Source organism: Procambarus clarkii, chromosome 23 (genome assembly GCF_040958095.1).
Source record: "Procambarus clarkii isolate CNS0578487 chromosome 23, FALCON_Pclarkii_2.0, whole genome shotgun sequence".
Lineage (NCBI taxonomy): Eukaryota > Metazoa > Arthropoda > Malacostraca > Decapoda > Cambaridae > Procambarus > Procambarus clarkii.
In genome coordinates this window covers 33948483-33974389 of record NC_091172.1, presented here as the reverse complement: position 1 = coordinate 33974389, position 25907 = coordinate 33948483, and the positions used below count along the sequence as shown (strand labels likewise).

Here is a 25907-nt window from a genome sequence, read left to right as displayed (position 1 = left end):
CATAGAAAACACCAACCTTACCTAACCTTGTTAGTATCTTAAGATAAGCATCTTATTGCTTCGTAATTACAATTATTACTTAACCTATACCTATTATAGGTTAGATAATAATTGTAATTACGAAGCAATAAGATGCTTATCTTAACATACTAAGTAGGTTAGGTAAGGTTGGTGTTTTCTATGAATCTTTTTAAGGGTATCTATTATGTTAAGTATATCACCTATGCACATATTTAATAAGTCAATATTGACTTATTAAATTTGCGAGAACGGGTTGAGCCCCCACCACGGAGCCTGGGGCGGCGGTCATTGCTCTTCGAACGTTTTAGCCGCTCCAACCACAGTGTTCCACCACGTTCCTGACACCACCGCCACGTTCCTGACACCGCCACGACGTTCCTGACACCGCCACGACGTTCCTGACACCGCCACGACGTTCCTGACACCACCGCCACGTTCCTGACACCGCCACGACGTTCCTGACACCGCCACGACGTTCCTGACACCACCGCCACGTTCCTGACACCACCGCCACGTTCCTGACACCACCGCCACGTTCCTGACACCACCGCCACGTTCCTGACACCACCGCCACGTTCCTGACACCACCGTCACATTCCTGACACCACCGCCACGTTCCTGACACCGCCACGACGTTCCTGACACCACCACCACGTTCCTGACACCACCACCACGTTCCTGACACCACCACCACGTTCCTGACACCACCACCACGTTCCTGACACCACCACCACGTTCCTGACACCACCGCCACGTTCCTGACACCACCACCACGTTTCTGACACCACCACCACGTTCCTGACACCACCACCACGTTCCTGACACCACCACCACGTTCCTGACACCACCGCCACGTTCCTGACACCACCGCCACGTTCCTGACACCACCGCCACGTTCCTGACACCACCGCCACGTTCCTGACACCACCACCACGTTCCTGACACCACCACCACGTTCCTGACACCACCACCACGTTCCTGACACCACCACCACGTTCCTGACACCACCACCACGTTCCTGACACCACCGCCACGTTCCTGACACCACCGCCACGACGTTCCTGACACCACCGCCACGACGTTCCTGACACCACCGCCACGTTCCTGACACCACCGCCACGTTCCTGACACCATCGCCACGTTCCTGACACCACCGCCACGTTCCTGACACCGCCACGACGTTCCTGACACCGCCACGACGTTCCTGACACCACCGCCACGTTCCTGACACCACCGCCACGTTCCTGACACCACCGCCACGTTCCTGACACCACCGCCACGTTCCTGACACCACCGCCACGTTCCTGACACCACCGCCACGTTCCTGACACCACCGCCACGTTCCTGACACCCAAATAAACGTAACTCAACAGGGGATAAATAAAATGTCCCAACGATCATTTAAACTGAAAATGAAACCCATTAAGAGTAGTTAATTTGTGGGTAATTAGCTTAAGTTCAGTAGTTGGCAGACATGTTGTAGTAATGATGGGAGGTCTTTAAGGGCGGGTCATCCTCTAGTTACAGCCTCCGTGTGTGTGTTGCCGCATCATCATATACATATCAAGTTTTATTTCCTACATTTATGATAGGCTTATCTTCCACGTCAATTTCTTAGACCTGATATGTAAAGTCTTTGAAAGACCTTCATTGATTTCTTTTACAAGTAAATGTGTTCATGTAAGAGAGGGATGTGTGGGGGGGAGGCGGGTGGCATACATACACATGATACATGTATGGGGGGATACGTGAGAGTGGCTGAACATGTGTACCTCAGTGTTCACTCTTGTTGCCACGTGTGTGTGTGTGTGTGTGTGTGTACTCACCCTGTTGTGCTTGCTGGGGTTGAGCTCTGGCTTTTTGGTCCCGCCTCTCAGCTGTCAATCAACAGATGTACAGATTCCGGAGCCTATTGGGCTCTATCATATCTACACTTCAAACTGTGTATGGAGTCAGCCTCCACCACATCACTTCCTAATGCATTACATTTGTCAACCACTCTGACACTAAAAAAGTTCTTTCAAATATCTCTGTGGCTCATTGGGGCACTTAATTTCCACCTGTGTCCCCAAGTGCTTGTGTCCCTTTTGTTAAATAGCCGGTCATTATCTACCATATCAACTCCTTTGAGAATCTTGTAGGTAGTGATCATGTTCCCCTAACTCTCCTCTCCTCCAGCGACGTAAAGTTTAATTCCCGTAATTCTCGTAGCACATACCCCTCAACTCGGGTACTAGTCTGGTGGCAAACAATTGAATCTTTTCTAGTTAATTCTTATGCTTAACTAGATATGGACTCCATGCTGGAGCTGCATACTCCAGGATTGGTCTGACATATGTGGTATACAAAGTTCTCAATGATTCCTTACACAAGTTTCTAAAGGCCGTTATATGTTGGCCAACCTGGCATATGCCGCTGATGTTATTCTCTTGATAAGGACTTCAGGGGACAGGTCTGGCGTGATATCAACCCCCAAGTCTTTCTCTCTCTCTGACTCTTGAAGTATTTCATCTCCCAAATGATACCTTGCATCTGGCCTCCTGCTCTCTATATCTATCTTCATTACATTACATTTGCTTGAGTTAAACTCGAACAACCATTTGTTCGATCATTCCTTCAGTTTGTCTAGGTCTTCTTGAAGCCTCGAGTAGTCCTCCTCTGTCTTAATCGTACTCATAATTTTGGCATCGTCAACAAACATTGAGAGGAATGAGTCTATACCCTCCGGGAGATCATTTACGTATATCAGAAACAGGATAGGACCGAGTACAGAGCCCTGTGGGACTCCACTGGTGACTTCACGCCAATCGGAGGTCTCACCCCTCACCGTAACTCTCTGCTTCATATTGCTTAGGTACTCTCTTATCAACTGAAGCACCTTACCAGTTATTCCTGCCTGTTTCTCCAGGTTATGTACCAAGCTCTAATGGGGTATTGTGTCAAAGGCTTTCCGACAGTCCAAGAAAATGCATTCCACCCATCCTTCTCTTTTTTGCTTAATCTTTGTCACCTGATCGTAGAATTCTATTAAGCCAGTGAGACAAGATTTACCCTCTCTGAACCCATATTGTCGATTTGTCACCAAGTCCCTTCTCTCCAGATGTGTTACTAGGTCTTTTCTCACGATCTTCTCCATCACCTTACATGGTATACAAGTCAAGGACACTGGCCTGTAGTTCAGTGCCTCTTGCCTGTCACCCTTTTTGTATATTGGGACTACATTAGCCGTCTTCCATATTTCTGGTAGGTCTCCCGTCTCCAGTGACCTACTATACACTATGGAGAGTGGCAAGCAAAGTGCCTCTGCACACTCTTTCAGTACCCATGGCGAGATTTCGTCTGGACCAACACCCTTTCTCACGTCCAGATCCAGCAGTTGTCTCTTGACCTCATCTCTTGTAATTTCAAACCCTTCCAAGGCCGCCTTGTTTACTGCCACCTCTCCTAGCGCAGTGACCTCTCCTTGTTCTATTGTGAAGACCTCCTGGAACCTCTTGTTGAGTTCTTCACACACCTCTTTGTCATTCTCTGTGTACCTGTCCCCACCCATCCTAAGTTTCATCACCTGTTCTTTCACTGTTGTTTTCCTCCTGATGTGACTGTGGAGCAGTTTTGGTTCGGTCTTGGCATTATTTGCTATATCATTTGTGTGTGTGTGTTTTATTTGAAACAAGGGACAATAGTTTGACAAAGGCCAAGCAAAACACTAACTCGAGCAGTACACGTTATCTTGGTATCTTGATCAAGTTACAGGAAATAACGTATTTACTTTATAAAACTGATTGGATAACTAGCGTTCAGTTGGGACGTATATCTCAAGCACACGTATGGTGTCAGTGACGTTGTGATGGTGCGGGGAGGGGGGGGGGGGCGGGGAGCCCAGAGTGGAGGTGTAACTGGAAGTTGCTTCACTCTCATGTGACTTGAATGACGGCACATGTGGTGGTCAGCCAGGCATGCTAACTGACCCCCTCCCTCCCTGCCTCCACTGTACTCCTCTGTCCTGCCTCTACTGTCCTGCCTCTACTGTCCTGCCTCTACTGTCCTGCCTCCTCTGTCCTGTCTCCACTGTCCTGCCTCTTGTGTGTGGCGAGGGAGGCTTGGCGTGTCTGGGATCGTCTCAAAGTTCTCAAAATGTACTCACTAGAAAGGAGACGAGAAAGGTATCAAATAATATATACATGGAAGATACTTAAAGGCCAGGTCCCAAATTTACACAGTAGAATACTGGAGTGAAAGGTGCGGAAGAAAATGCAGAATAGAACCAGTGAAGAGCAGAGGTGCCATAGGCACAATCAGAGAACACTGTATAAACATCAGAGGTCCACGGTTGTTCAACGTCCTCCCAGCGAGCATAAGAAATATTGCCCGAACAAAAGTGGACGTCTTCAAGAACCAAATTAGATAAATTCTTGCAATAAATGCTGGCCGAACCGGGTTGTGGTGGGTATGTAGGCCTGCGGGCCGCACCAAGCAACAGCCTAGTGGACCAAACTCTCACAAGTCAAGCCTGGCCTCGGGCCGGGCTTGGGGAGTAGAAGAACTCCCAGAACCCCATCAAGCAGGTATGGTCACCTATCCCCCTCTCCCCTCGGACAACCTTTATTGCATAAAAACTCAAGAATAAAAGAAGCTGCGGAAGGCATATTAACCTATACGAAGCATCTTGTGTTTATATGTATCCAACCTTATATACCTGGTTGATGGGGTTCTGGGAGTTCTACTCCCCAAGCCCGGCCCGAGGCCAGGCTTGACTTGTGAGAGTTTGGTCCACTAGGCTGTTGCTTGGTGCGGCCCGCAGGCACACATACCCACCACAGCCCGGTTCGTCCAGCACTTATTGCAAGAATTTATCTAATTTGGTTCTTGAAGACGTCCACTTTTGTTCCGGCAATATTTCTTATGCTCGCTGGGAGGACGTTGAACAACCGCGGACCTCTGATGTTTATACAGTGTTCTCTGATTGTGCCTATGACAGTCTTTGTCTATCATATCTATCCTGCCAACACACAACATAATAGCCCTTATTGTTACCTTCTTACAACTTGTCGTGTGTTTGGCGGGTACCTACGTGTTGTTGGTTCCAAGACTCAATCCAGCGATCCTTTGTGTATTATGTTACCCGGTAATTTGTGTTTCATAAATCAACAACGTGTTTGTAAACTAGTAATTACCCAGGTCTTTCCTGAATCTAAAGTTATCCAGTTCACATCCATTCTGCTGCCCCTGTGTATACTTCAGGCAACTCAGAGGTAACTATAGCACGTGTTTTTATGTCACTTTTATGAGGATTTGTGATGTGTGTGTGGGTGTACGGTTGCCCCCATGTTCCGTCACCCACACCCACCCGTCTACCGTCTTGACCGACTGTTGCCAGTTTAGTGCACATGGTTAGAGTGCTGGTCGTTAGTGAGTGTAGAGTGAGTGTTGTGCCAGCAGCAGCAGCGTGTGTGTTGCGAATGTAACGTACGGATGTGTGTGGTATCTACCACACATATACCCACATAGTATACCCACATAGTGTGTGGTATCTACCAGTGTGGGTGGCGTGGGCGGGGTGGGTGGCGTAGGCGGGGTGGGTGGCGTGGGCGGGGTGGGTTTTGGGTGGCGTGGGTTGTCAAGGACTGCTGCAGCAAGACGCGTTTTCTTCCCCAGAGTTTGTTGTAGGTTCTGTATTTGTTTTAAGATTTGTATTTATATGGTGGATGGTTTTCTCACCTACCGTGGGACACAACAGCTCTGGTGATCTGGGGTAGTGTATTGTCAGATGTGTCACGGTTGAGGTCTCAGGTGTGTGGTTGTCAGGTGTGTGTGTCAGGTGATTTTGTCGCCGTGTGTGAGAGCGTTACCTGTGGTGAGAGATCGCCAGGGTCGTGTCTTGTGGTGGTGGCGGCCGACGGTGACCTGCCCCGAGGTAGTCCCCCACTTTCTACCGTGGAGGACCTGCAGCAGGACTCTACCAGTGCTGCTGCTGCTGCTGCTGGCGACGTAGGCGTGGCCAGGCGAGTGCTCGCCTCCCCAACACCAAGAAGTACTCCAACTTTCACATGGGACTATGATTAACACACATACATCATATGATAGTTGTAATAACCCGCCCTTTCTAGAAAGCATGTGGTTGGAGGTAGGTCGTGAACGGTTCCCAGTGTGTTGATGTTGTGAGCCCTGGTGATGGTTGTGTTATTGTTAAGGTAAGTTAGGCCAGCGGCCAGCGAGAGAGACTGAGTGTGTTCACCTTGTGTTATAGGTTCGCTGGTTGGCCTGACGAGCGACAGTGAATGCGAGGACAAGAAGAGTTCGGCGTCGTCTACAGGCGCGGGGGAGGTGGGTCGTCCCTTCCCCTCGGCCTCCCCTCAGACCCAGGGCGCCGTGGTCAGCTCCCACGACTACAACATGGAGCAGAGCAACGTGGCCCTCCTGCGTGCAGAGCTCAAGGTAAAGTCCATTATAATCTCTTTCATCACTTCAACACCCGGCCCACGATTCATGAAGCAGTTGTGTGACCAGTTACGAAACCTCTGTCTTTCCTAGATCACAGTGGCTTATTCTGTATTAAACCGTTTAGGAACTTTGGAACACCCCGCCAAGGTTATCATTGTTATAGACAAACTCTTACTCATCTCAAGTTCATAAGCTGTTCAATAAATACAAACTAAGCCGCCAGGATTGAAAAGGATGTTCAGGTTTCGTAAATCGTCAGGAAAATCTTTGGTGGACACTGGCCTAGTGTTTCATACTTGGGTGTCTGGTGTGGCGTCGTGGTCCTTGTGAGGCTCCAGCTGTGTGGCAGCCCAACACTACCCCCACCCACACCCCCCACACCCCCCCCCCCCCCCCCTCCACACACACACACAAAAACTTCCCAGCAAAGGTTCAAAGGTTTGCCACCAGACTAGTACCCGGGCTGAGAGGTATGAGCTACGAGGAGAGACTACGGGAATTAAACCTCATTAATTCCCTGGAAGGCAAAAGAGTTAGGGGGTACATGATCACCACATACAAGATTCTGTAAGGAATTGACAGGGTAGATAAAGACAGAGTATTTAAGAAAAGGGGCACACGCACTAGGGGACACAGGTGGAAACTGAGTGCCCAAATGAGCCACAGAGATATTAGAAAGAACTTTTTTTGTGTCAGAGTGGTTGACAAATGGAATGCATTAGGCAGTGATGTGGTGGAGGCTGACTCCATACACAGTTTCAAGTGTAGATATGATAGAGCCCAATAGGCTCAGGAATCTGTACACCTGTTGATTGACGGTTGAGAGGCGGGACCAAAGAGCCAGAGCTCAACCCCCGCAAGCACAATTAGGTGAGTACAGAGAGAGAGAGAGAGAGAGAGAGAGAGAGAGAGAGAGAGAGAGAGAGAGAGAGAGAGAGAGAGAGGGAGGGAGGGAGGGAGGGAGGGAGGGAGGGAGGGGGAGGGGGAGAGGGAGAGGGAGAGGGAGAGGGAGAGGGAGAGAGAGAGAGAGAGAGGGAGAGGGAGAGGGAGAGGGAGAGGGAGAGGGAGAGGGAGAGGGAGAGGGGGAGAGGGAGAGGGAGGGAGGGAGGGAGGGAGGGAGAGAGGAAGGGAGAGGGAGAGGGAGAGAGGGAGGGGCGGGCAGGTGAGTACAGGAGAAGCGTACTTGTGCCTCGTATTAGCCGGCCTAGAGCTCCTCCTTCCCATAGTTTATATTGTCTCCCCCACCAGGTTCCCCCTGGGACACACTGGCTTGTGTCGCGAGGTTCCCCCTGGGACACACTGGCTTGTGTCGCGAGGTTCCCCCTGGGACACACTGGCTTGTGTCGCGAGGTTCCCCCTGGGACACACTGGCTTGTGTCGCGAGGTTCCCCCTGGGACACACTGGCTTGTGTCGCGAGGTTCCCCCTGGGACACACTGGCTTGTGTCGCGAGGTTCCCCCTGGGACACACTGGCTTGTGTCGCGAGGTTCCCCCTGGGACACACTGGCTTGTGTCGCCAGGTTCCCCCTGGGACACACTGGCTTGTGTCGCCAGGTTCCCCCTGGGACACACTGGCTTGTGTCGCGAGGTTCCCCCTGGGACACACTGGCTTGTGTCGCGAGGTTCCCCCTGGGACACACTGGCTTGTGTCGCGAGGTTCCCCCTGGGACACACTGGCTTGTGTCGCGAGGTTCCCCCTGGGACACACTGGCTTGTGTCGCGAGGTTCCCCCTGGGACACACTGGCTTGTGTCGCGAGGTTCCCCCTGGGACACACTGGCTTGTGTCGCGAGGTTCCCCCCTGGGACACACTGGCTTGTGTCGCGAGGTTCCCCCTGGGACACACTGGCTTGTGTCGCGAGGTTCCCCCTGGGACACACTGGCTTGTGTCGCGAGGTTCCCCCCTGGGACACACTGGCTTGTGTCGCGTGACATCCACCTCCATAATTACTCTTCAATGTTTAGTTTTAAATAACAATAAGAACGGAGATGGGAATTACAATAAAGCTGGAGAGCAGGTAACTCCGGGGATGGCTGTGAGCGTGAGAGCTGACGTCAGCAGCAGGCGACGGGAGCCCTCAGGCTCAGTGGAAAATACTGACTGATATGACGTGGGCTCTGGCAGGCAGGTCAGTGCCGTCCGCCATCCATTACCCGCCCAGACGCTGCTGGGTGTCCAGGACGCCCCCAGGAACACCTGCCACTGTGTCAGGGAGCCGTGGTACTGTGTCCTGAGGAGTACGGTACTGTGTCCTGAGGAGCACGGTACTGTGTCCTGAGGAGCACGGTACTGTGTCGTGAGGAGCACGGCACTGTGTCCTGAGGAGCACGGTACTGTGTCCTGAGGAGCACGGTACTGTGTCCTGAGGAGCACGGCACTGTGTCCTGAGGAGCACGGCACTGTGTCGTGAGGAGCACGGCACTGTGTCGTGAGGAACACGGCACTGTGTCGTGAGGAGCACGGCACTGTGTCGTGAGGAGCACGGCACTGTGTCGTGAGGAGCACGGCACTGTGTCGTGAGGAGCACGGCACTGTGTCGTGAGGAGCACGGCACTGTGTCCTGAGGAGCACGGCACTGTGTCCTGAGGAGCACGGCACTGTGAGACCGCGCCAGGTGCCTGGCCTGGTTGTTGGTTCACCAGGGTGCTCCTGGTGCCTGGCCTGGTTGTTGGTTCACCAGGGTGCTCCTGGTGCCTGGCCTGGTTGTTGGTTCACCAGGGTGCTCCTGGTGCCTGGCCTGGTTGACCAGGCTGCTCCTGGTGCCTGGCCTGGTTGATGGCTGGCTTCACCAGGGCGCACCTGGTGCCTGGCCTGGTTGTTGGTTCACCAGGGCGCACCTGGTGCCTGGCCTGGTTGTTGGTTCACCAGGGCGCTCCTGGTGCCTGGCCTGGTTGACCAGGCTGCTCCTGGTGCCTGGCCTGGTTGACCAGGCTGCTCCTGGTGCCTGGCCGGGTTGATGGCTGGCTTCACCAGGGCGCGCCAGGTGAAGCCCCACACTCGTGGCTGCCACTCACCTGGAGGTCAGTTGGGCCAAGCAATACGTCAGCTAGGGTGGTATTTACTGGGCCAACTTGGGCCAGTTTTAAAGTTTGAAGTGTAGTTTTGGAGCAGCGGGCCTGGCCAAGTGCTCCTGTGGGTAGTTTGGTCACCACCTCACGTCCCTGCAGGCTTGTCTTCATCCTTACCTTCTGAAGCCTCTATCATCTTCTTTATCTCTATCGTGCTCGCAGTCTTCCCTTATCGTTAACATCGTGCGAGTGGATCTTCTGTAGTTCCCCCCGTGATTATGTGAGACACAGAAGATGGGTGTCTTGTGTGTGTGTGTGTTGTTGCTGAGTCTCGCGCCTTACTTTACTGCTCCACGCCCCCTCCACGCTCTCCCACGCCCCCCATACTCCCCCACGCTCCCCCCCTCCACGCTCTCCCACGTCCCCCCCTCCAGGCTCCCCACGCTCCCCCCTCCAGGCTCCCCACGCTCCCCCCCTCCACGCTCTCCCACGTCCCCCCACATACTCTCCCATGTTTCATACAGCTGATTCTTGATGGCGTATTCTTTTATTGCTGCCTCTCTACTCTTGTCACTCTTCTGGTGTATCCAACCACTTGAGCTGGACGGTAGAGCGACGCTCTCCCTTCATGCAGGTCGCCACTCAATCCCCGACCGTCTAAGTGGTTGGCCACCTCCCGTCCCATCACTAATCCATATTGTGACCCCTTCCAAGGGCTATATAGTCGTAATGGCTTGGCGCTTTCTCCCGATAGTGACCTTCCCCCAATCTGGTACATTCTCATTCTCTCTCTCTCTCTCTCTCTCTCTCTCTTTCTCTCTCTCTCTTTCTCTCTCTCTTTCTCTCTCTCTCTCTCTCTCTCTCTCTCTCTCTCTCTCTCTCTCTCTCTCTCTCTCTCTCTCTCTCTCTCTCTCTCTCTCTCTCTCTCTCTCTCTCTTTCTTTCTTGTCAAAATCAATAGTTGAGAGCTGTTATCGTACATTACCTGGGTGTGACGCTTGACCTATTTAACATAATTGGTGGATTAGGTTACACTTCGCGTTGCGTTAAATTAGAAACACACTCGGTGCAGCGTGAATCCTTTGTACACGATACAAATATCAGCATGAAATCTCCTTGTGTTGAAGACACTGGAAAAACTACGAGCCTGTATTAATAGTCTTCGATTGGCCTGCGGAAAATAACGTTATGTTTAACAGTAATAAATTCTTGGTGCTAAGGTAAAAGTGAAGAACTTAGAAAAAACAGAGGGTAGAAGACACTATCAGATCTAATCATAGTAGGAAAGTAGCATGTATAGGATCAGGGAATAATGATACCTGACGACCTAACGTCTAGGGAGCATAACTAAACTAATATTGCGTCAGCTTAAAAATCATTATAGGATGGATTACGAGAACTTTCAAATCCAGAAATCCCATCACAATGCTCATACTATTCAAGTTACTTGTGCTGTCCTGCCTTGATTACTGCTCAGTACTCACTTGCCCCTTTAGAGCAGGAGAGATTGCTGAAATAGTGAGTACAGAGAACATATACGGCACGATAAAGCATCTAAATTATTGAGTCTCTCAAAGCTCTCAAGATGTACTCTCTAGAAAGGGGACGAGAGAGGTGTCAAATATATACATGGAAGATACTGGAGGGCCAGGTCCCAAATTTGTACAGTAAAATAACAACATACTGGAGTGAATGATAGAGGAAGAATTACATAAGAGCCAGTCAAGAGTAGAGAGGCGTCATAAGCACAATGTGAGAACACAGAACATCAGAGGCCACCTCTGTTAAATACTCTGCCAGAGAGCATGATAAATACTGCCGGAACAAAGGTGCACTTCAAGAAAAAATTAAGCAAGTTACTGCAAGAAGTATTGGACCAACTGGATTGTAGTAGATATGTGGGCCTGCGGGCCGCTTCAAGCAACAGCCTGTTGGACCAAACTCACAAGTCATGCCTGGGCCCCGGGCCTGGCTTAGGGAGTAGGTCTCCCAGCACCTGCTCCCGTTATATTATGTTGTCAATGAAGTGACATCTAGAGTATATAGTGTACTTGGTGAGAGAAGATGTTCAAAATGAAGATGTTCAAAATGCGAGTAAGTGGTAGAATGAACTACTGTATCTTGAAAATAACATTAGCATGAACAAATCCACAAGGGCCGTGACGAGGATTCGAACCTGCGTCCGGGAGCAGCCCAGACACTGCCTTAATCGACTGAGCTACGACAAGGTTAAAAGCACAATGCTGCTGCATTATTACATTAGCATGATGTTGCTGCTGCTACAATTGGTTGAGCAGGTTGTAGTAGCCGTCTTCTTGTCCTCGTCAACCATGAGGTTAACCTTCAGACATTGGTCCTGTATATAATGTTAATATACTTGCTGAAAGGTTGTGTCAGGATGATGTCAAAACTTGAGTTAGGTTGTATGGCTGTCTCATCGTTGAGTGGGAGGAGGAAAAGGGAGAGAGGCAGATAGTGGTACATGTAATGTTTCCCAACCTCGGCTGTCGAGCGGATGCCCGATGTTGACCTGTAAGCTTCTTAGTTGTCGTGTTCCTCGTGAGTTTCTTCCACTGGTGCTCGCCGGAGTGGCTGATGTGTAGTTATCAACACCGCCTCTACCGTCTCCGCCTCCCTCCCTCTCATCTATATTGTATTTTTCTTCGAAATATTTCATACGCAGGGCTGCCGGACATCTGGAATTTCTAGTGTTTTGTTATTGGGCGGAGGAGGTCGTGGGGGGGGGTGGCCGCCAGGGTCCAACACTCCTTGTGACGCTCCTGCTGCCCCTGGTGACGCTCCTGCTGCCCCTGGTGACGCTCCTGCTGCCCCTGGTGACGCTCCTGCTGCCCCTGGTGACGCTCCTGCTGCCCCTGGTGACGCTCCTGCTGACCCTGGTGACGCTCCTGCTGCCCCTGGTGACGCTCCTGCTGCCCCTGGTGACGCTCCTGCTGCCCCTGGTGACGCTCCTGCTGCCCCTGGTGACGCTCCTGCTGCCCCTGGTGACGCTCCTGCTGCCCCTTGTGACGCTCCTGCTGCCCCTTGTGACGCTCCTGCTGCCCCTTGTGACGCTCCTGCTGCTCTCCTCTCCACCCCTCTCATCGTGTCGAGGGAGAGTGTGGCCTTGAAGTGGATTTTAGAAGAAAGGCTCCTGAAGTAGAGGTTGGCGGGGCAGTATTGGACGGCACTAGTCGTGGCAGTGAGAGCGAGGCGGGAGGGTTAAGGCCGGGCGACAGTTTCAGAGTTCCGTAGGCGGTAGGAATAACTGTGCCGCATTGTTAGGTAGTTAAGTGACGCGGGTGACAGCTCCAGGCTTGCAGGTGGCGGGGAGGGGGGGGGCGCTGTGCTGGACGCGTGTGCAGCAGCGTGCAAGGTTGTCTTGCAATCGAGAGGTGCCAGCGTGCTCAAGGTTGACGCTGATCTCTTGGAGATAGAGCCCGGAAATGCTCTCAAATTGGCAGTGTGTAGTTAAGGCTACTTCTTTAATTGAGGCAGGTTTCTGGCGGGTCCCTCAGGCTTGTACTGCTGGTTTCTGACGGGTCCCTCAGGCTTGTACTGCAGGTTTCTGGCGGGTCCCTCAGCCTTGTACTGCAGGTTTCTGGCGGGTCCCTCAGGCTTGTACTGCATGTTTCTGACGGGTCCCTCAGCCTTGTACTGCAGGTTTCTGGCGGGTCCCTCAGGCTTGTACTGCAGGTTTCTGGCGGGTCCCTCAGTCTTGTACTGCAGGTTTCTGACGGGTCCCTCAGTCTTGTACTGCAGGTTTCTGGCGGGTCCCTCAGTCTTGTACTGCAGGTTTCTGACGGGTCCCTCAGTCTTGTACTGCAGGTTTCTGGCGGGTCCCTCAGCCTTGTACTGCAGGTTTCTGACGGGTCCCTCAGCCTTGTACTGCAGGTTTCTGACGGGTCCCTCAGTCTTGTACTGCAGGTTTCTGACGGGTCCCTCAGCCTTGTACTGCAGGTTTCTGACGGGTCCCTCAGTCTTGTACTGCAGGTTTCTGACGGGTCCCTCAGTCTTGTACTGCAGGTTTCTGACGGGTCCCTCAGTCTTGTACTGCAGGTTTCTGACGGGTCCCTCAGTCTTGTACTGCAGGTTTCTGACGGGTCCCTCAGCCTTGTACTGCAGGTTTCTGACGGGTCCCTCAGCCTTGTACTGCAGGTTTCTGACGGGTCCCTCAGTCTTGTACTGCAGGTTTCTGACGGGTCCCTCAGTCTTGTACTGCAGGTTTCTGGCGGGTCCCTCAGCCTTGTACTGCAGGTTTCTGACGGGTCCCTCAGTCTTGTACTGCAGGTTTCTGACGGGTCCCTCAGCCTTGTACTGCAGGTTTCTGGCGGGTCCCTCAGTCTTGTACTGCAGGTTTCTGACGGGTCCCTCAGTCTTGTACTGCAGGTTTCTGACGGGTCCCTCAGCCTTGTACTGCAGGTTTCTGACGGGTCCCTCAGCCTTGTACTGCAGGTTTCTGACGGGTCCCTCAGTCTTGTACTGCAGGTTTCTGGCGGGTCCCTCAGTCTTGTACTGCAGGTTTCTGACGGGTCCCTCAGTCTTGTACTGCAGGTTTCTGGCGGGTCCCTCAGCCTTGTACTGCAGGTTTCTGACGGGTCCCTCAGTCTTGTACTGCAGGTTTCTGACGGGTCCCTCAGCCTTGTACTGCAGGTTTCTGGCGGGTCCCTCAGTCTTGTACTGCAGGTTTCTGACGGGTCCCTCAGTCTTGTACTGCAGGTTTCTGACGGGTCCCTCAGCCTTGTACTGCAGGTTTCTGACGGGTCCCTCAGCCTTGTACTGCAGGTTTCTGACGGGTCCCTCAGCCTTGTACTGCAGGTTCCTGGCGCCAGGATTGACTCTTGACTTCGGGACTCGAGGCTTGTTAGTGTTGTATAAGCTTTTGATGACAGGGTTAGAGTAATTTGTTGAGAGTGAGTGTGTGAGGTGTTGACTGTTGCTGACTGTGAGGTGTTGACTGTTGCTGACTGTGAGGTGTTGACTGTTGCTGACTGTGAGGTGTTGACTGTTGCTGACTGTGAGGTGTTGACTGTTGCTGACTGTGAGGTGTTGACTGTTGCTGACTGTGAGGTGTTGACTGTTGCTGACTGTGAGGTGTTGACTGTTGCTGACTGTGAGGTGTTGACTGTTGCTGACTGTGAGGTGTTGACTGTTGCTGACTGTGAGGTGTTGACTGTTGCTGACTGTGAGGTGTTGACTGTTGCTGACTGTGAGGTGTTGACTGTTGCTGACTGTGAGGTGTTGACTGTTGCTGACTGTGAGGTGTTGACTGTTGCTGACTGTGAGAGTGCGCTGGTGCTGCTCTAAGCTTGTATGGATTACATGCAATAAATTGTCTTTTGGGAATACCTGCCTTATCCTAACCTATCCTATGGTGTCATATCCTACCCTGTCTTGTACAATACTACCCTACATTATCCTACCCTGTCTTATACTACCCTACCCTGGCGTAGGGTAGTATATAAGCTTATTAAAAATAAGCCTAAGAAGGGAAATCGAAGAAATAGAACAAACGTTGAAGCGATCATACGAGTCTGAGGAAATGGAATTGGAACAGAAAGCTATACAAGAGATAAAGAAAAATTCGAAATATTTTTTCACATACGCAAAATCGAAATCAAAACCCTCGACCAGTATTGGACCTTTTAATTACAAATGAAGGTACGTACACAGAGGACAACAAAGAAATTAGTGAAATTCTAAGAAGCCAGTATGAGGCTATGTTTAGCACACCAATAAACAACATGAAAGTTGATGACCTTGCTCTCTCACTCACTAATTCTCTCTCTCCTTTAACCGTGTTAGATGAAGCTCTCAACAACTTTGTACCCTTCCCTCGTAGTTCTGGGACGAGACTTGCAAACTTTTGTACCTTGTCAAGCTCTCAGCTCTGTATTTTGATATTTATGACCCATCGTCGCGGCTGCGTACTCTAGGACTATTCTCACGTAGGTGAGTGTTTTAATGCGTTAATGCGACCCGTTGCTGCCGCAGCGGCGGAGCGCTGCCGCAGCGACGGGTCGCGGAGCGCTGCCGCAGCGACGGGTCGCGGAGCGCTGCCGCAGCGACAGGTCGCGGAGTGCTGCCGCAGCGACGGGTCGCGGAGTGCTGCCGCAGCGACGGGTCGCGGAGCGCTGCCGCAGCGACAGGTCGCGGAGTGCTGCCGCAGCGACGGGTCGCGGAGTGCTGCCGTAGCGACGGGTCGCGGAGTGCTGCCGCAGCGACGGGTCGCGGAGTGCTGCCGTAGCGACGGGTCGCGGAGCGCTGCCGCAGCGACGGGTCGCGGAGTGCTGCCGCAGCGACGGGTCGCGGAGTGCTGCCGTAGCGACGGGTCGCGGAGTGCTGCCGTAGCGACGGGTCGCGGAGTGCTGCCGCAGCGACGGGTCGCGGAGTGCTGCCGCAGCGACGGGTCGCGGAGCGCTGCCGCAGCGACAGGTCGCGGAGTGCTGCCGCAGCGACGGGTCGCGGAGTGCTGCCGTAGCGACGGGTCGCGGAGTGCTGCCGCAGCGACGGGTCGCGGAGTGCTGCCGTAGCGACGGGTCGCGGAGTGCTGCCGTAGCGACGGGTCGCAACGTTGTGCAGGGGGAAAATAATTACAATTTCCTGGTGACATGAGTCAAGTAGGAATTACAATCGAGGGGAAGGTTGCCCCATTTAGCATTTTATTAACACTATTCTTTTGGGTGTTTGACACACGGTGAGGTGTAGGGGGGGGGGGAAGCTGTGTTGTGTGGTGTAGTTTTCCATGGGAACAAATATCATATGATATGGTAACTGATATGGTCCGTACATGATAATGGGCAGCAGTTGGACACTTAGTGGGTGTGGTGCCCTGGGTATGTGAAGGTGTGTGTGGAGCCGTGGACACGTGGACACGTGAAGGTGTGTGTGGAGCCGTGGACACGTGAAGAAGCAACCCGTCTTCGACTCAAGTCCATCTCGTCCAGTGGTTGACCCCACAGACGCATTCATAAATTTCTACACGCTGCTCAGTCAAAACGGGAATTTTCTCTAATATAAATTATTATAGTAGCATATTGTACATATATAGGCATAGGTTAGGTTAGGTGTTTAGGCTCTGTTGGCGATTATTTGTATTTGTAGTACGTGGGTGAAGCATTTACAGCGTTGTGGTTCGAACAAAATTCATGAGTGAAGCACTTGTTCCGGAAGTGTTCGGACATCATCAGTTGTGAGTCGTGTGTAAGCCGTTTTTAATTCATAAACAGGGGTTTGGCGGGTGCATGGAATCACTTTTGGGTCTTTGTTTGGAGGACGGGCTGGAAGGTGTGTGGAGCCGGCAGGCGCGCGCGCGCACACACACACACACACACACACACACACACACACACACACACACACACACACACACACACACACACACACACTCACTCACTCACTCACTCACTCACTCACTCACGCACACACTCACACTTGCCTTACATCTCACCCCACTAAACCTTGGCATCAGCCTCTCCGTAGTTGCGTTACAACTGTTCATTGAGTTTATCCATTACGTCTTATAATCATTAATATTTATTACCAGTTAATTCTGAAGTTCTTTTTTACATTACAATGAGGCATTGTTATCTGTCATGACCCCAGTTACCTACACTCTAACTTATCAGTTAACTTTAAAATCATTATTATCTTATTCTCTCTTTCTTCTTTACAGTAGTTCACTAAGGCCACTTCTCTCAGCTTTTCCTCATAACTTTGTCTACTCAGCTCAGTAGTCTTGATACGTTTAAGCTCTTGTCATAAAGCACCATTTTGGGCTGCACACTCAGACATTAGTGACACGTAGGTTGTATAAAGCGTTCAAAAGGTTTCTTTGTCTATGTTCTTGAAGGCTTCCCGGACACTGGGCACCTTGACTAATGGGTTCCTCTCGCGTTTAATTTGTTGTTGTCTACTGCCTGGGCTTTTTTTGGCTGCCGGAAGTTGCCGCCCCAGTCATGCTCTCCTCCATGGATTGATCACTCGTGTTTGTGTTACACGCCCGCGCGCGCGCGCACACACACACACACCGGTGGAGGAGCCGGTGGCCGAGCGGACAGCCCGCTGGACACGTGATCCTGTGGTCCTGGGTTCGATCCCGGGCGCCGGTGAGAAACGATGGGCAGAGTTTCTTTCACCCTGAATGCCCCCTCTTACCTAGCAGTAAATAGGTACCTGGGAGTTAGTCAGCTGTCACGGGCCGCTTCCTGGTGTGTGTGTGTGTGTGGTGTGGAAAAAAAAAGTAGTTAGTAAACAGTTGATTAACAGTTAAGAGGCGGGCCGAAAGAGCAGAACTCAACCCCGCAAACACAACTAGGTGAATACACAGGATGAGAGAGAGAGAGAGAGAGAGAGAGAGAGAGAGAGAGAGAGAGAGAGAGAGAGAGAGAGAGAGAGGGAGAGAGGGAGAGGGAGGCGTGCGTGCGTGCGTTCAAGCTAGTGTTGTGCCACTAATGGCTCTGTGCACACCCGCTCCACATATTGGCATAAAACATTAATTATTCACCTGGGGACGCGTCCTGCCCTGGGCAGGGGGGGGGTGTAGGGCAGGAGAGGAAAGGCAGGGTGGGGGGAGGGGAAGAGAGCAACTGAAGTGAGGGGGTGTTGAAGGAGGGTAGGGAGGTAGGTAGGTAGGGAGGTTGGTGAACAACAGATTTTTTGCTCCTGAAATATTGTTTTTGTGATATTGTGTGGAGGTGGTGGCTGTGGTGGGGGTGACTGAAGGACCATCCACAAAAATGTAGCCGACTATGTTGTAGAGATAAAATACCAAAATGTGTGGTGTGTGTAGTGGTAGGAGGCGAGGACTGGGTGGCCTCAGCCCCAGGTGGCCTCAGCCCCAGGGTGGCCTCAGCCCCAGGGTGGCCTCAGCCCCAGGGTGGCCTCAGCCCCAGGGTGGCCTCAGCCCAGGATGGCCCTCCACTGTCAGCAACAGCCGCTACTCCTGGCAACTGATGAGGGCCTTAAGAGTGCTCTCTATAGAAAGACTGACTACAGTAACTTACAGCCTGGAACAGCAGTGTGTCGGGGGCTCTGGAGTGAAGAGAAGTTAATGGTCGTGAAAACGCGAGAATATGGAAATGGTTGGTGAAAATGGTTGGTGATAAAAAAATCAATCATATCACACTGTTGAGACGAAAATCCAATAAACTAAATTTGAGAGTAATCATGTCTGAAGACCTTACTTTTAAATAACGCAATAAAGTAGCTGTCACAACTGTAAGAAAAATGACAGGTTGGATAACGATAACCTTTCAGTGAAGAGATGCCAGACCCATGTTACTTTAAGACATTAGTGATCTCTAGGGTGGAATATTGTTGCACACTTAACAGCCCACATTCAAACCTGGAGGAATTTCTGACCTGGAGAACGTACAAAGAGCTTTTACTGCCCGAAGCCACTCAACAAAACATCTAGATTATTGGGACCGCTTAACATGTTAAAATCTGTATTTCTAGAGAGTGTGAGAGACATAATTTACACTTGGAAAATATTGAGAGGACTACCACCAGGAAGGTGGTAGACCACTACCTCCTGGGGTAGTGGTCCCACCTTCCTGCCCTGGCCCCCTGGGGTAGTGGTCCCACCTTCCTGCCCTGGCCCCCTGGGGTAGTGGTCCCACCTTCCTGCCCTGGCCCCCTGGGGTAGTGGTCCCACCTTCCTGCCCTGGCCCCCTGGGGTAGTGGTCCCACCTTCCTGCCCTGGCCCCCTGGGGTAGTGGTCCCACCTTCCTGCCCTGGCCCCCTGGGGTAGTGGTCCCACCTTCCTGCCCTGGCCCCCTGGGGTAGTGGTCCCACCTTCCTGCCCTGGCCCCCTGGGGTAGTGGTCCCACCTTCCTGCCCTGGCCCCCTGGGGTAGTGGTCCCACCTTCCTGCCCTGGCCCCCTGGGGTAGTGGTCCCACCTTCCTGCCCTGGCCCCCTGGGGTAGTGGTCCCACCTTCCTGCCCTGGCCCCCTGGGGTAGTGGTCCCACCTTCCTGCCCTGGCCTCCCTGGGGTAGTGGTCCCACCTTCCTGCCCTGGCCCCCTGGGGTAGTGGTCCCACCTTCCTGCCCTGGCCCCCTGGGGTAGTGGTCCCACCTTCCTGCCCTGGCCCCCTGGGGTAGTGGTCCCACCTTCCTGCCCTGGCCCCCTGGGGTAGTGGTCCCACCTTCCTGCCCTGGCCCCCTGGGGTAGTGGTCCCACCTTCCTGCCCTGGCCCCCTGGGGTAGTGGTCCCACCTTCCTGCCCTGGCCTCCCTGGGGTAGTGGTCCCACCTTCCTGCCCTGGCCCCCTGGGGTAGTGGTCCCACCTTCCTGCCCTGGCCTCCCTGGGGTAGTGGTCCCACCTTCCTGCCCTGGCCCCCCTGGGGTAGTGGTCCCAAATCTACACGCTGAATAACACCACATGAGACAAGGAGGCATGACAGAAAGTGCAAAATACTCCTATAAAAAGCAGAGGTTCAGTTGGTATGCTGAGAGAGAACTCTATCAACATCAAGGGCCCGAGACTTCTCAACACACTCCCGCTACACATGAGGGGCGTAACTGGCCGGCCTCTCACAGTGTTCAAAAGTTATCTTGATGATGCTGGGGCTGGGTGATGGTTGGTGGGGCTGGGTGATGGTTGCTGGGGCTGGGTGATGGTTGCTGGGGCTGGGTGATGGTGGTGGGGCTGGGTGATGGTTGCTGTGTAATTTTGCTTCACCTTCACTACAGTTGTATGCGTCACGTCAATGGGTGGCGGCTTCAGGAACGCCAGTTATAGTTTAGGTAGTATGAGAGGCCTTCACACGGGGCGAGGGCGGCCGTGGTCCAGTAAGGGTCCTTCCTGTAGGGGCAATCCTTAACCATAGGCTTCACCTGGACCCAATTCACGTTGGTCGTGAAAATTAACTTCGATGCAACAAAAGCACTCTTAAAGGACTTCTCAATGGGTCCCTCGTCATATTTGTAATTTTTACTGAAGGGTAAATAATATTGTAACTTGGAACTGTGTTAGTGATGAGGGCACCGGACAACAGCTGGCAGAATATAAAGAGCAGTGTACACAAACACAGTGGTAAATAACAACGTTTATTTACAAAACTTATGTACTAATATGAAGGGTGGATATGTAGGCTACTTCCCCCGTGGGAAGTTGTCAGGCTGTTGGACGCGGCTGCTCGCAGCCTGATATGTTAATCACAGCCTGGTTGATCAGGTATCCTTTAGAGGTGTTTTATCAAGTTTCCTCTTGAAAACCGTGAGAGATCAGCAAGTTATACCTCTGATATGTAGTGGGAGATTGTTGGAACGTCTTGGGACTTTGATGGTGACAGTTCTCGCTGCTTTTCAGCGGTGCTATTTTGGAACGCTTGTCATGCCTCCTGTGTCATGTGGGATTACTCTAGGGCGGTGTCGTGAAAGGTAATTGTGAATGAATACCCTTCGACTTACCACTTCTTAGCCCCAGAGAGGGTGCCAGATGTGAAGGATCATTACCACACTACTGTGTGGTAATGACCAGACCTAGTCTCACTCTCTTGCATGGGCACAAGGAACAAAGTGAAGTAACTGAACACTAGGGAAGGGAACTATCAGGAGAAAGCGCCAAGCCATCACGACTATATACCACTTGGAAGGGGGTCGGGATAAGGGATGGGACGGGACTAAGGAATGGTGCCCAACCACGTGGACGGTCGGAGATTGAACGCCGACCTGCATGAAGTGAGACCGTCCTTCTACCGTCCAGCCCAAGTGGTTGGGTCTAACTGAACACTAGTGAACACTCGGACTCAACTGCACTCAACCTTTGCAGTGACAGTCAACAATGATGAAAATATAACAATAACAATAATAAAACACTGTAACACTTGTCACAAAGACAACCTTCAATCAAGTCAAAGATAATTAATTACGTTAATCCTTCTGTCACACAGTAACAATCAATAATTACATTAACACACTGCCACACAGACAGTAACAAACCATAGAACAATTTAATTACTACTTTAAATCTTCTGTCTCACAGACAGTTCATCCAGATGAATAATTATACGCAATACCGCATGATAACACACTTAAGTGCAACACACCGATGCCTCACAACACTATAATCACTGAACGACAGTTATAATAATAATATACAGGTGTCACCACGACACAACGCTCAATGACTTACTCCTCCACCGGTGTCGGGAAAGAATAAGACATACACGGTATCAGACAGACACAGGAATGACATAAATAACACCGTACAACTTAAATACACACAATTATAACAAATTCTAAGCGTGTTGCGTGTGTATAACACTTGCATCAATGACGGTGACGGATACAGTGTCAGACGGCTGTACCGACAACTGGCTTGTCTCCTCGACCAGTTGAACTGTCACCTGGTAGACGGTGGTAACGAGATAACAGCAGATGATGCAAGATCAACACGAGGAAACACTATAATAACAAGAGAAATATTTGTACTACTTAATGGCTGGCCTCTCACTCTCGCCATGCATTCATACAACGTTGAACTGTTGATACTCCGATGAAATACTCCAGCAGTTTCCGCACGTGGCAACAATGCGAGTAACATGTGGTCGCGCGCACGTGTTCGCACTAGGTGGCAGGTGCAACTGGCATACAGGTGCACGGTGGTGGCACGTGACAAGCTGGGTGGCGGGGCACAAGCTACACACGGGGCGGCAAGGCGGGTAGCACTCGTGGTAGGCGGCACCGGGTTGACGGGTAAATGTCACAAAAGTTCACAAAAATCGCCAAAATTACAGTTATCTCGCTCCCCAAAAATGAACAGGAACAATGGGAAATCAACGCAGTTCACTTGATCCCTTTCTCATGGCAATAAGCTCACGGATGTTCGCGATAATCACAGATTGTAAAACTAGGCAGTCACGCTGCTTCCGCTGGGGATCACGTGGTGTGCACTATCTTAATTTACGAATATCGCAAACCGGATTCTGCAGCGAATCGTGCTAGATGAAATTAGGCACATGACGAGTTATTAATTAACGTCGCCTAGACGGAGATCTTGGCTGCGGCCAACAGCGTAGAAACTCACGTGTTGATAGACGGGCGACTTCATCAGTGACGCTGGCAAGCTCTGCTGGGGACCAATCAGAGAAGTGCCTTCTGGGTGGCGGGCTTTTGGATGGCTTAATCTTGATCAATCATTGTGTGGTGCGAGGCCGTGACGTCATGACTACGTCATGGGAGAGGCCTAGTGTTTACGAGTCAGTTGGGACCCGCTGGACCCTTTCTGACCGCGAGACTTCATAGTTACTCTCTCACTCTGATTTTGGATATAAACTCCGTGGAGTTAACCAGTTGTTGTACGATAACACAGTATGTGTTGTTGATATCCTCAAAATGCATCCGGAGTCTGCCAGTGCAGACCGCTTATCACATGCCTCTGTATGACTAACCATCCTGTGTGATGGGGATTTCTTAGCATCACCTAGTTAGCTTTATTGACACACTGTACTCCACTTCATATAGTCTAGGGTAGCTGCACTAATGCAGATGTACCTAATATGTTAATAAAAAAAAAACACATTATGTGCTTACAGTGTGTCGGCCTCTCTCTCTCTCTCTCTGACCAGTCACTCTACAAGGCAGAGTGGCACTTTACCTTCAAATTGTCTACGGCGACACTCCTGGTTTACACACCATGTGCTGAACATGTTTTCAGTATCCCAACTATACAGATGACTTAGATAGAAGACGATGAGAGTGGCACGCTCCTGACAGTGGTGTTGCCTCTGGCTGTACCCGCCTGGTGTCGTTCATCACCCACCTGCACATAATTTGGCAATATTAATTACCCCGCGGGCTTCCGCCCGCTTGCATGATATTTACATCGAATTAGTTTGTTGAAGTTAACGTGACGGCCTAACGACTGACGATGTGTTTCAAGTTAGTGGCCGCGAACAGCAGACAGTTGTCTACTATGATTGGTGTCTTTGCCAGGAATGTTTGGCCGGGCACACGAGCACACTCTTATCAACATTAGCCTTTCCCTCCGGGATTGGCCAGTCAACAGTCTGCTATTTTACTGGCATCTAAACATGTTTGGTCACCGTAGACTCTTCCGTGGTGGCATGGTCATGACGTTATGGCTACATCACCGTTCCTGAGTTGACCACAGAGGATGATCTGACCTAATCTCCTCGGCCTTTCCAGAGGCAGCATCCTCCCACCAACAGTCATTGATGATGACTGATGTCTGGCGATGGCTGCTACCAATGGAAATGTTGTTCTCCTTCTGCCACCTCGTTGATTAAACACTCGGTGGCCCTCGTTGATTGAACACTCGGTGACCCTTGTTGATTGAACACTTGCTTCAATGATGCACACAGTGTACACACCAGGTATGCACTAGGGGTGTACACGGTGTGCACCAGGTGTGTACACAGTTTACACACAAGGGTAGGGTATGATGTACAGCAGCTGCTCGATGATGTACCACTTGAATTCCGACGTGGGAAACTCTGAGATCATTCTCTCACCCTTGCTGTTCAGCCTCTTGAACGTTCCCAACGTCCCTAAACTGACGTGCTAAATTGTTCGAACCTAACAGAGGACCCACCAAGACAAACGGGACATGGCGTCAATGTTGCCAGCCGCGGTGATTGTCTGTACATCAGTTTTTGGCCTTAAGGGATTTAGGCTTCAAAATGTGATGTTTTACCTGGTTGATGGGGTTCTGGGAGTTGGTCTACTCCCCAAGACCGGCCCGAGGCCAGGCTTGACTTGTGAGAGTTTGGTCCACCAGGCTGTTGCTTGGAGCGGCCCGCAGGCCCACATACCCACCACAGCCCGGTTGGTCCGGCACTCCTTGGAGGAATAAATCTAGTTTCCTCTTGAAGATGTCCACGGTTGTTCCGGCAATATTTCTTATGCTCGCTGGGAGGGTGTTGAACAACCGCGGACCTCTGATGTTTATACAGTGTTCTCTGATTGTGCCTATGGCACCCCTGCTCTTCACTGGTTCAATCTTGCATTTTCTTCCATATCGTTCACTCCAGTACGTTGTTATTTTACTGTGTAGATTTGGTATTTGGTCCTCCAGTATTGTCCATGTGTATATTATTTGATATCTCTCTCGTCTTCTTTCTAGTGAGTACATTTGGAGGGCTTGAGACGATCCCAATAATTTAGGTGCTTTATCTCGTCTATGCGTGCAGTGGCATAGACCCTCCACACTGTGGCACCCTCCACACTGTGGCACTACACAGTGGCACCCTACACACTGTGGCACCCTACACAGTGTGGCACCCTACAGTGTGGCACCCTACACAATGTGGCACCCTACAGTGTGGCACCCTACACAATGTGGCACTCTACAGTGTGGCACCCTACAGTGTGGCACCATACACAGTGTGGCACCCTACACAGTGTGGCACCCTACAGTGTGGCACCCTACACAATGTGGCACCCTACAGTGTGGCACCCTACACAATGTGGCACTCTACAGTGTGGCACCCTACAGTGTGGCACCCTACAGTGAGGCACCCTACAATGAGGCACCCTAGTGAGGCACCCTACAGTGTGGCACCCTACAGTGTGGCACCCTACAGTGTGGCACCCTACAGTGTGGCACCCTACAGTGTGGCACCCTACAGTGTGGCACCCTACAGTGTGGCACCCTACAGTGTGGCACCCTACAGTGTGGCACCCTACAGTGTGGCACCTTACATAGTGTGGCACCCTACAGTGTGGCACGCTACAGTGTGGCACCTTACATAGTGTGGCACGCTACAGTGTGGCACCTTACATAGTGTGGCACGCTACAGTGTGGCACCCTACACAGTGTGCGGCACCCTACACAGTGTGTGGCACACTACAGTGTGGCACCCTACAGTGTGTCACCCTACACAGTGTGTGGCACCCTACACAGTGTGTGGCGCATGGAGACAAGTGCTGATGGCCGCTGCAGGTCAGAGGGCTTTAGACCTCTGGTGTGGCAATATCCCTTTATCGAGTGCCAATATGGCTTAGTGATGCCCTTGTTGGCCTTCCATCCCCCCCCCGGCCTCCATAGCCCTGACACCAACAACCTTCACTCACACACCAACAACAACCGTCACTCACCAACCCAACCCGGTCTCTCCAACAAAACTGTCACCTGAGTCAAAATCGTCACCACCTCTCCAACAAAACCTGAGTGTGTGATTAGGAGTCAGGTCACCAATTTCATGGAGACTAATGACCTTCACAGCCCAGGCCAACATGGATTTCGAGCGGGATGATCGTGCCTCTCACAGCAACTTGATCACTACGTCATTCACTGAGGCATTAGAAGAGAAGCAGAATGCTGATGTGGTATACACGGACTTCGCAAAGGCTTTCGATAAATGTGACCATGGCGTGATAGCACACAAAATGAAGTCAATGGGAATAACCGGTAAAGTAGGACGCTGGATACTCAGTTTTCTGTCAAACAGGACTTAGCGAGTAACGGTCAAC

General features: G+C 51.5%; 1 protein-coding gene across 11 annotated transcripts in view; it reads left to right on the top strand.

Moving 5' to 3' along the window:
- Dlg5 (Discs large 5) overlaps window positions 1-25907 on the top strand; it is a 365892-nt gene that overhangs the window by 150437 nt on the left and 189548 nt on the right. For all 11 annotated transcript variants that reach the window (XM_069330159.1, XM_069330162.1, XM_069330157.1 and 8 more), the window contains exon 2: window positions 6269-6456. In XM_069330159.1, the coding sequence (XP_069186260.1) occupies window positions 6269-6456 (188 nt within the window). The remainder of the gene's footprint in view (window positions 1-6268; window positions 6457-25907) is intronic.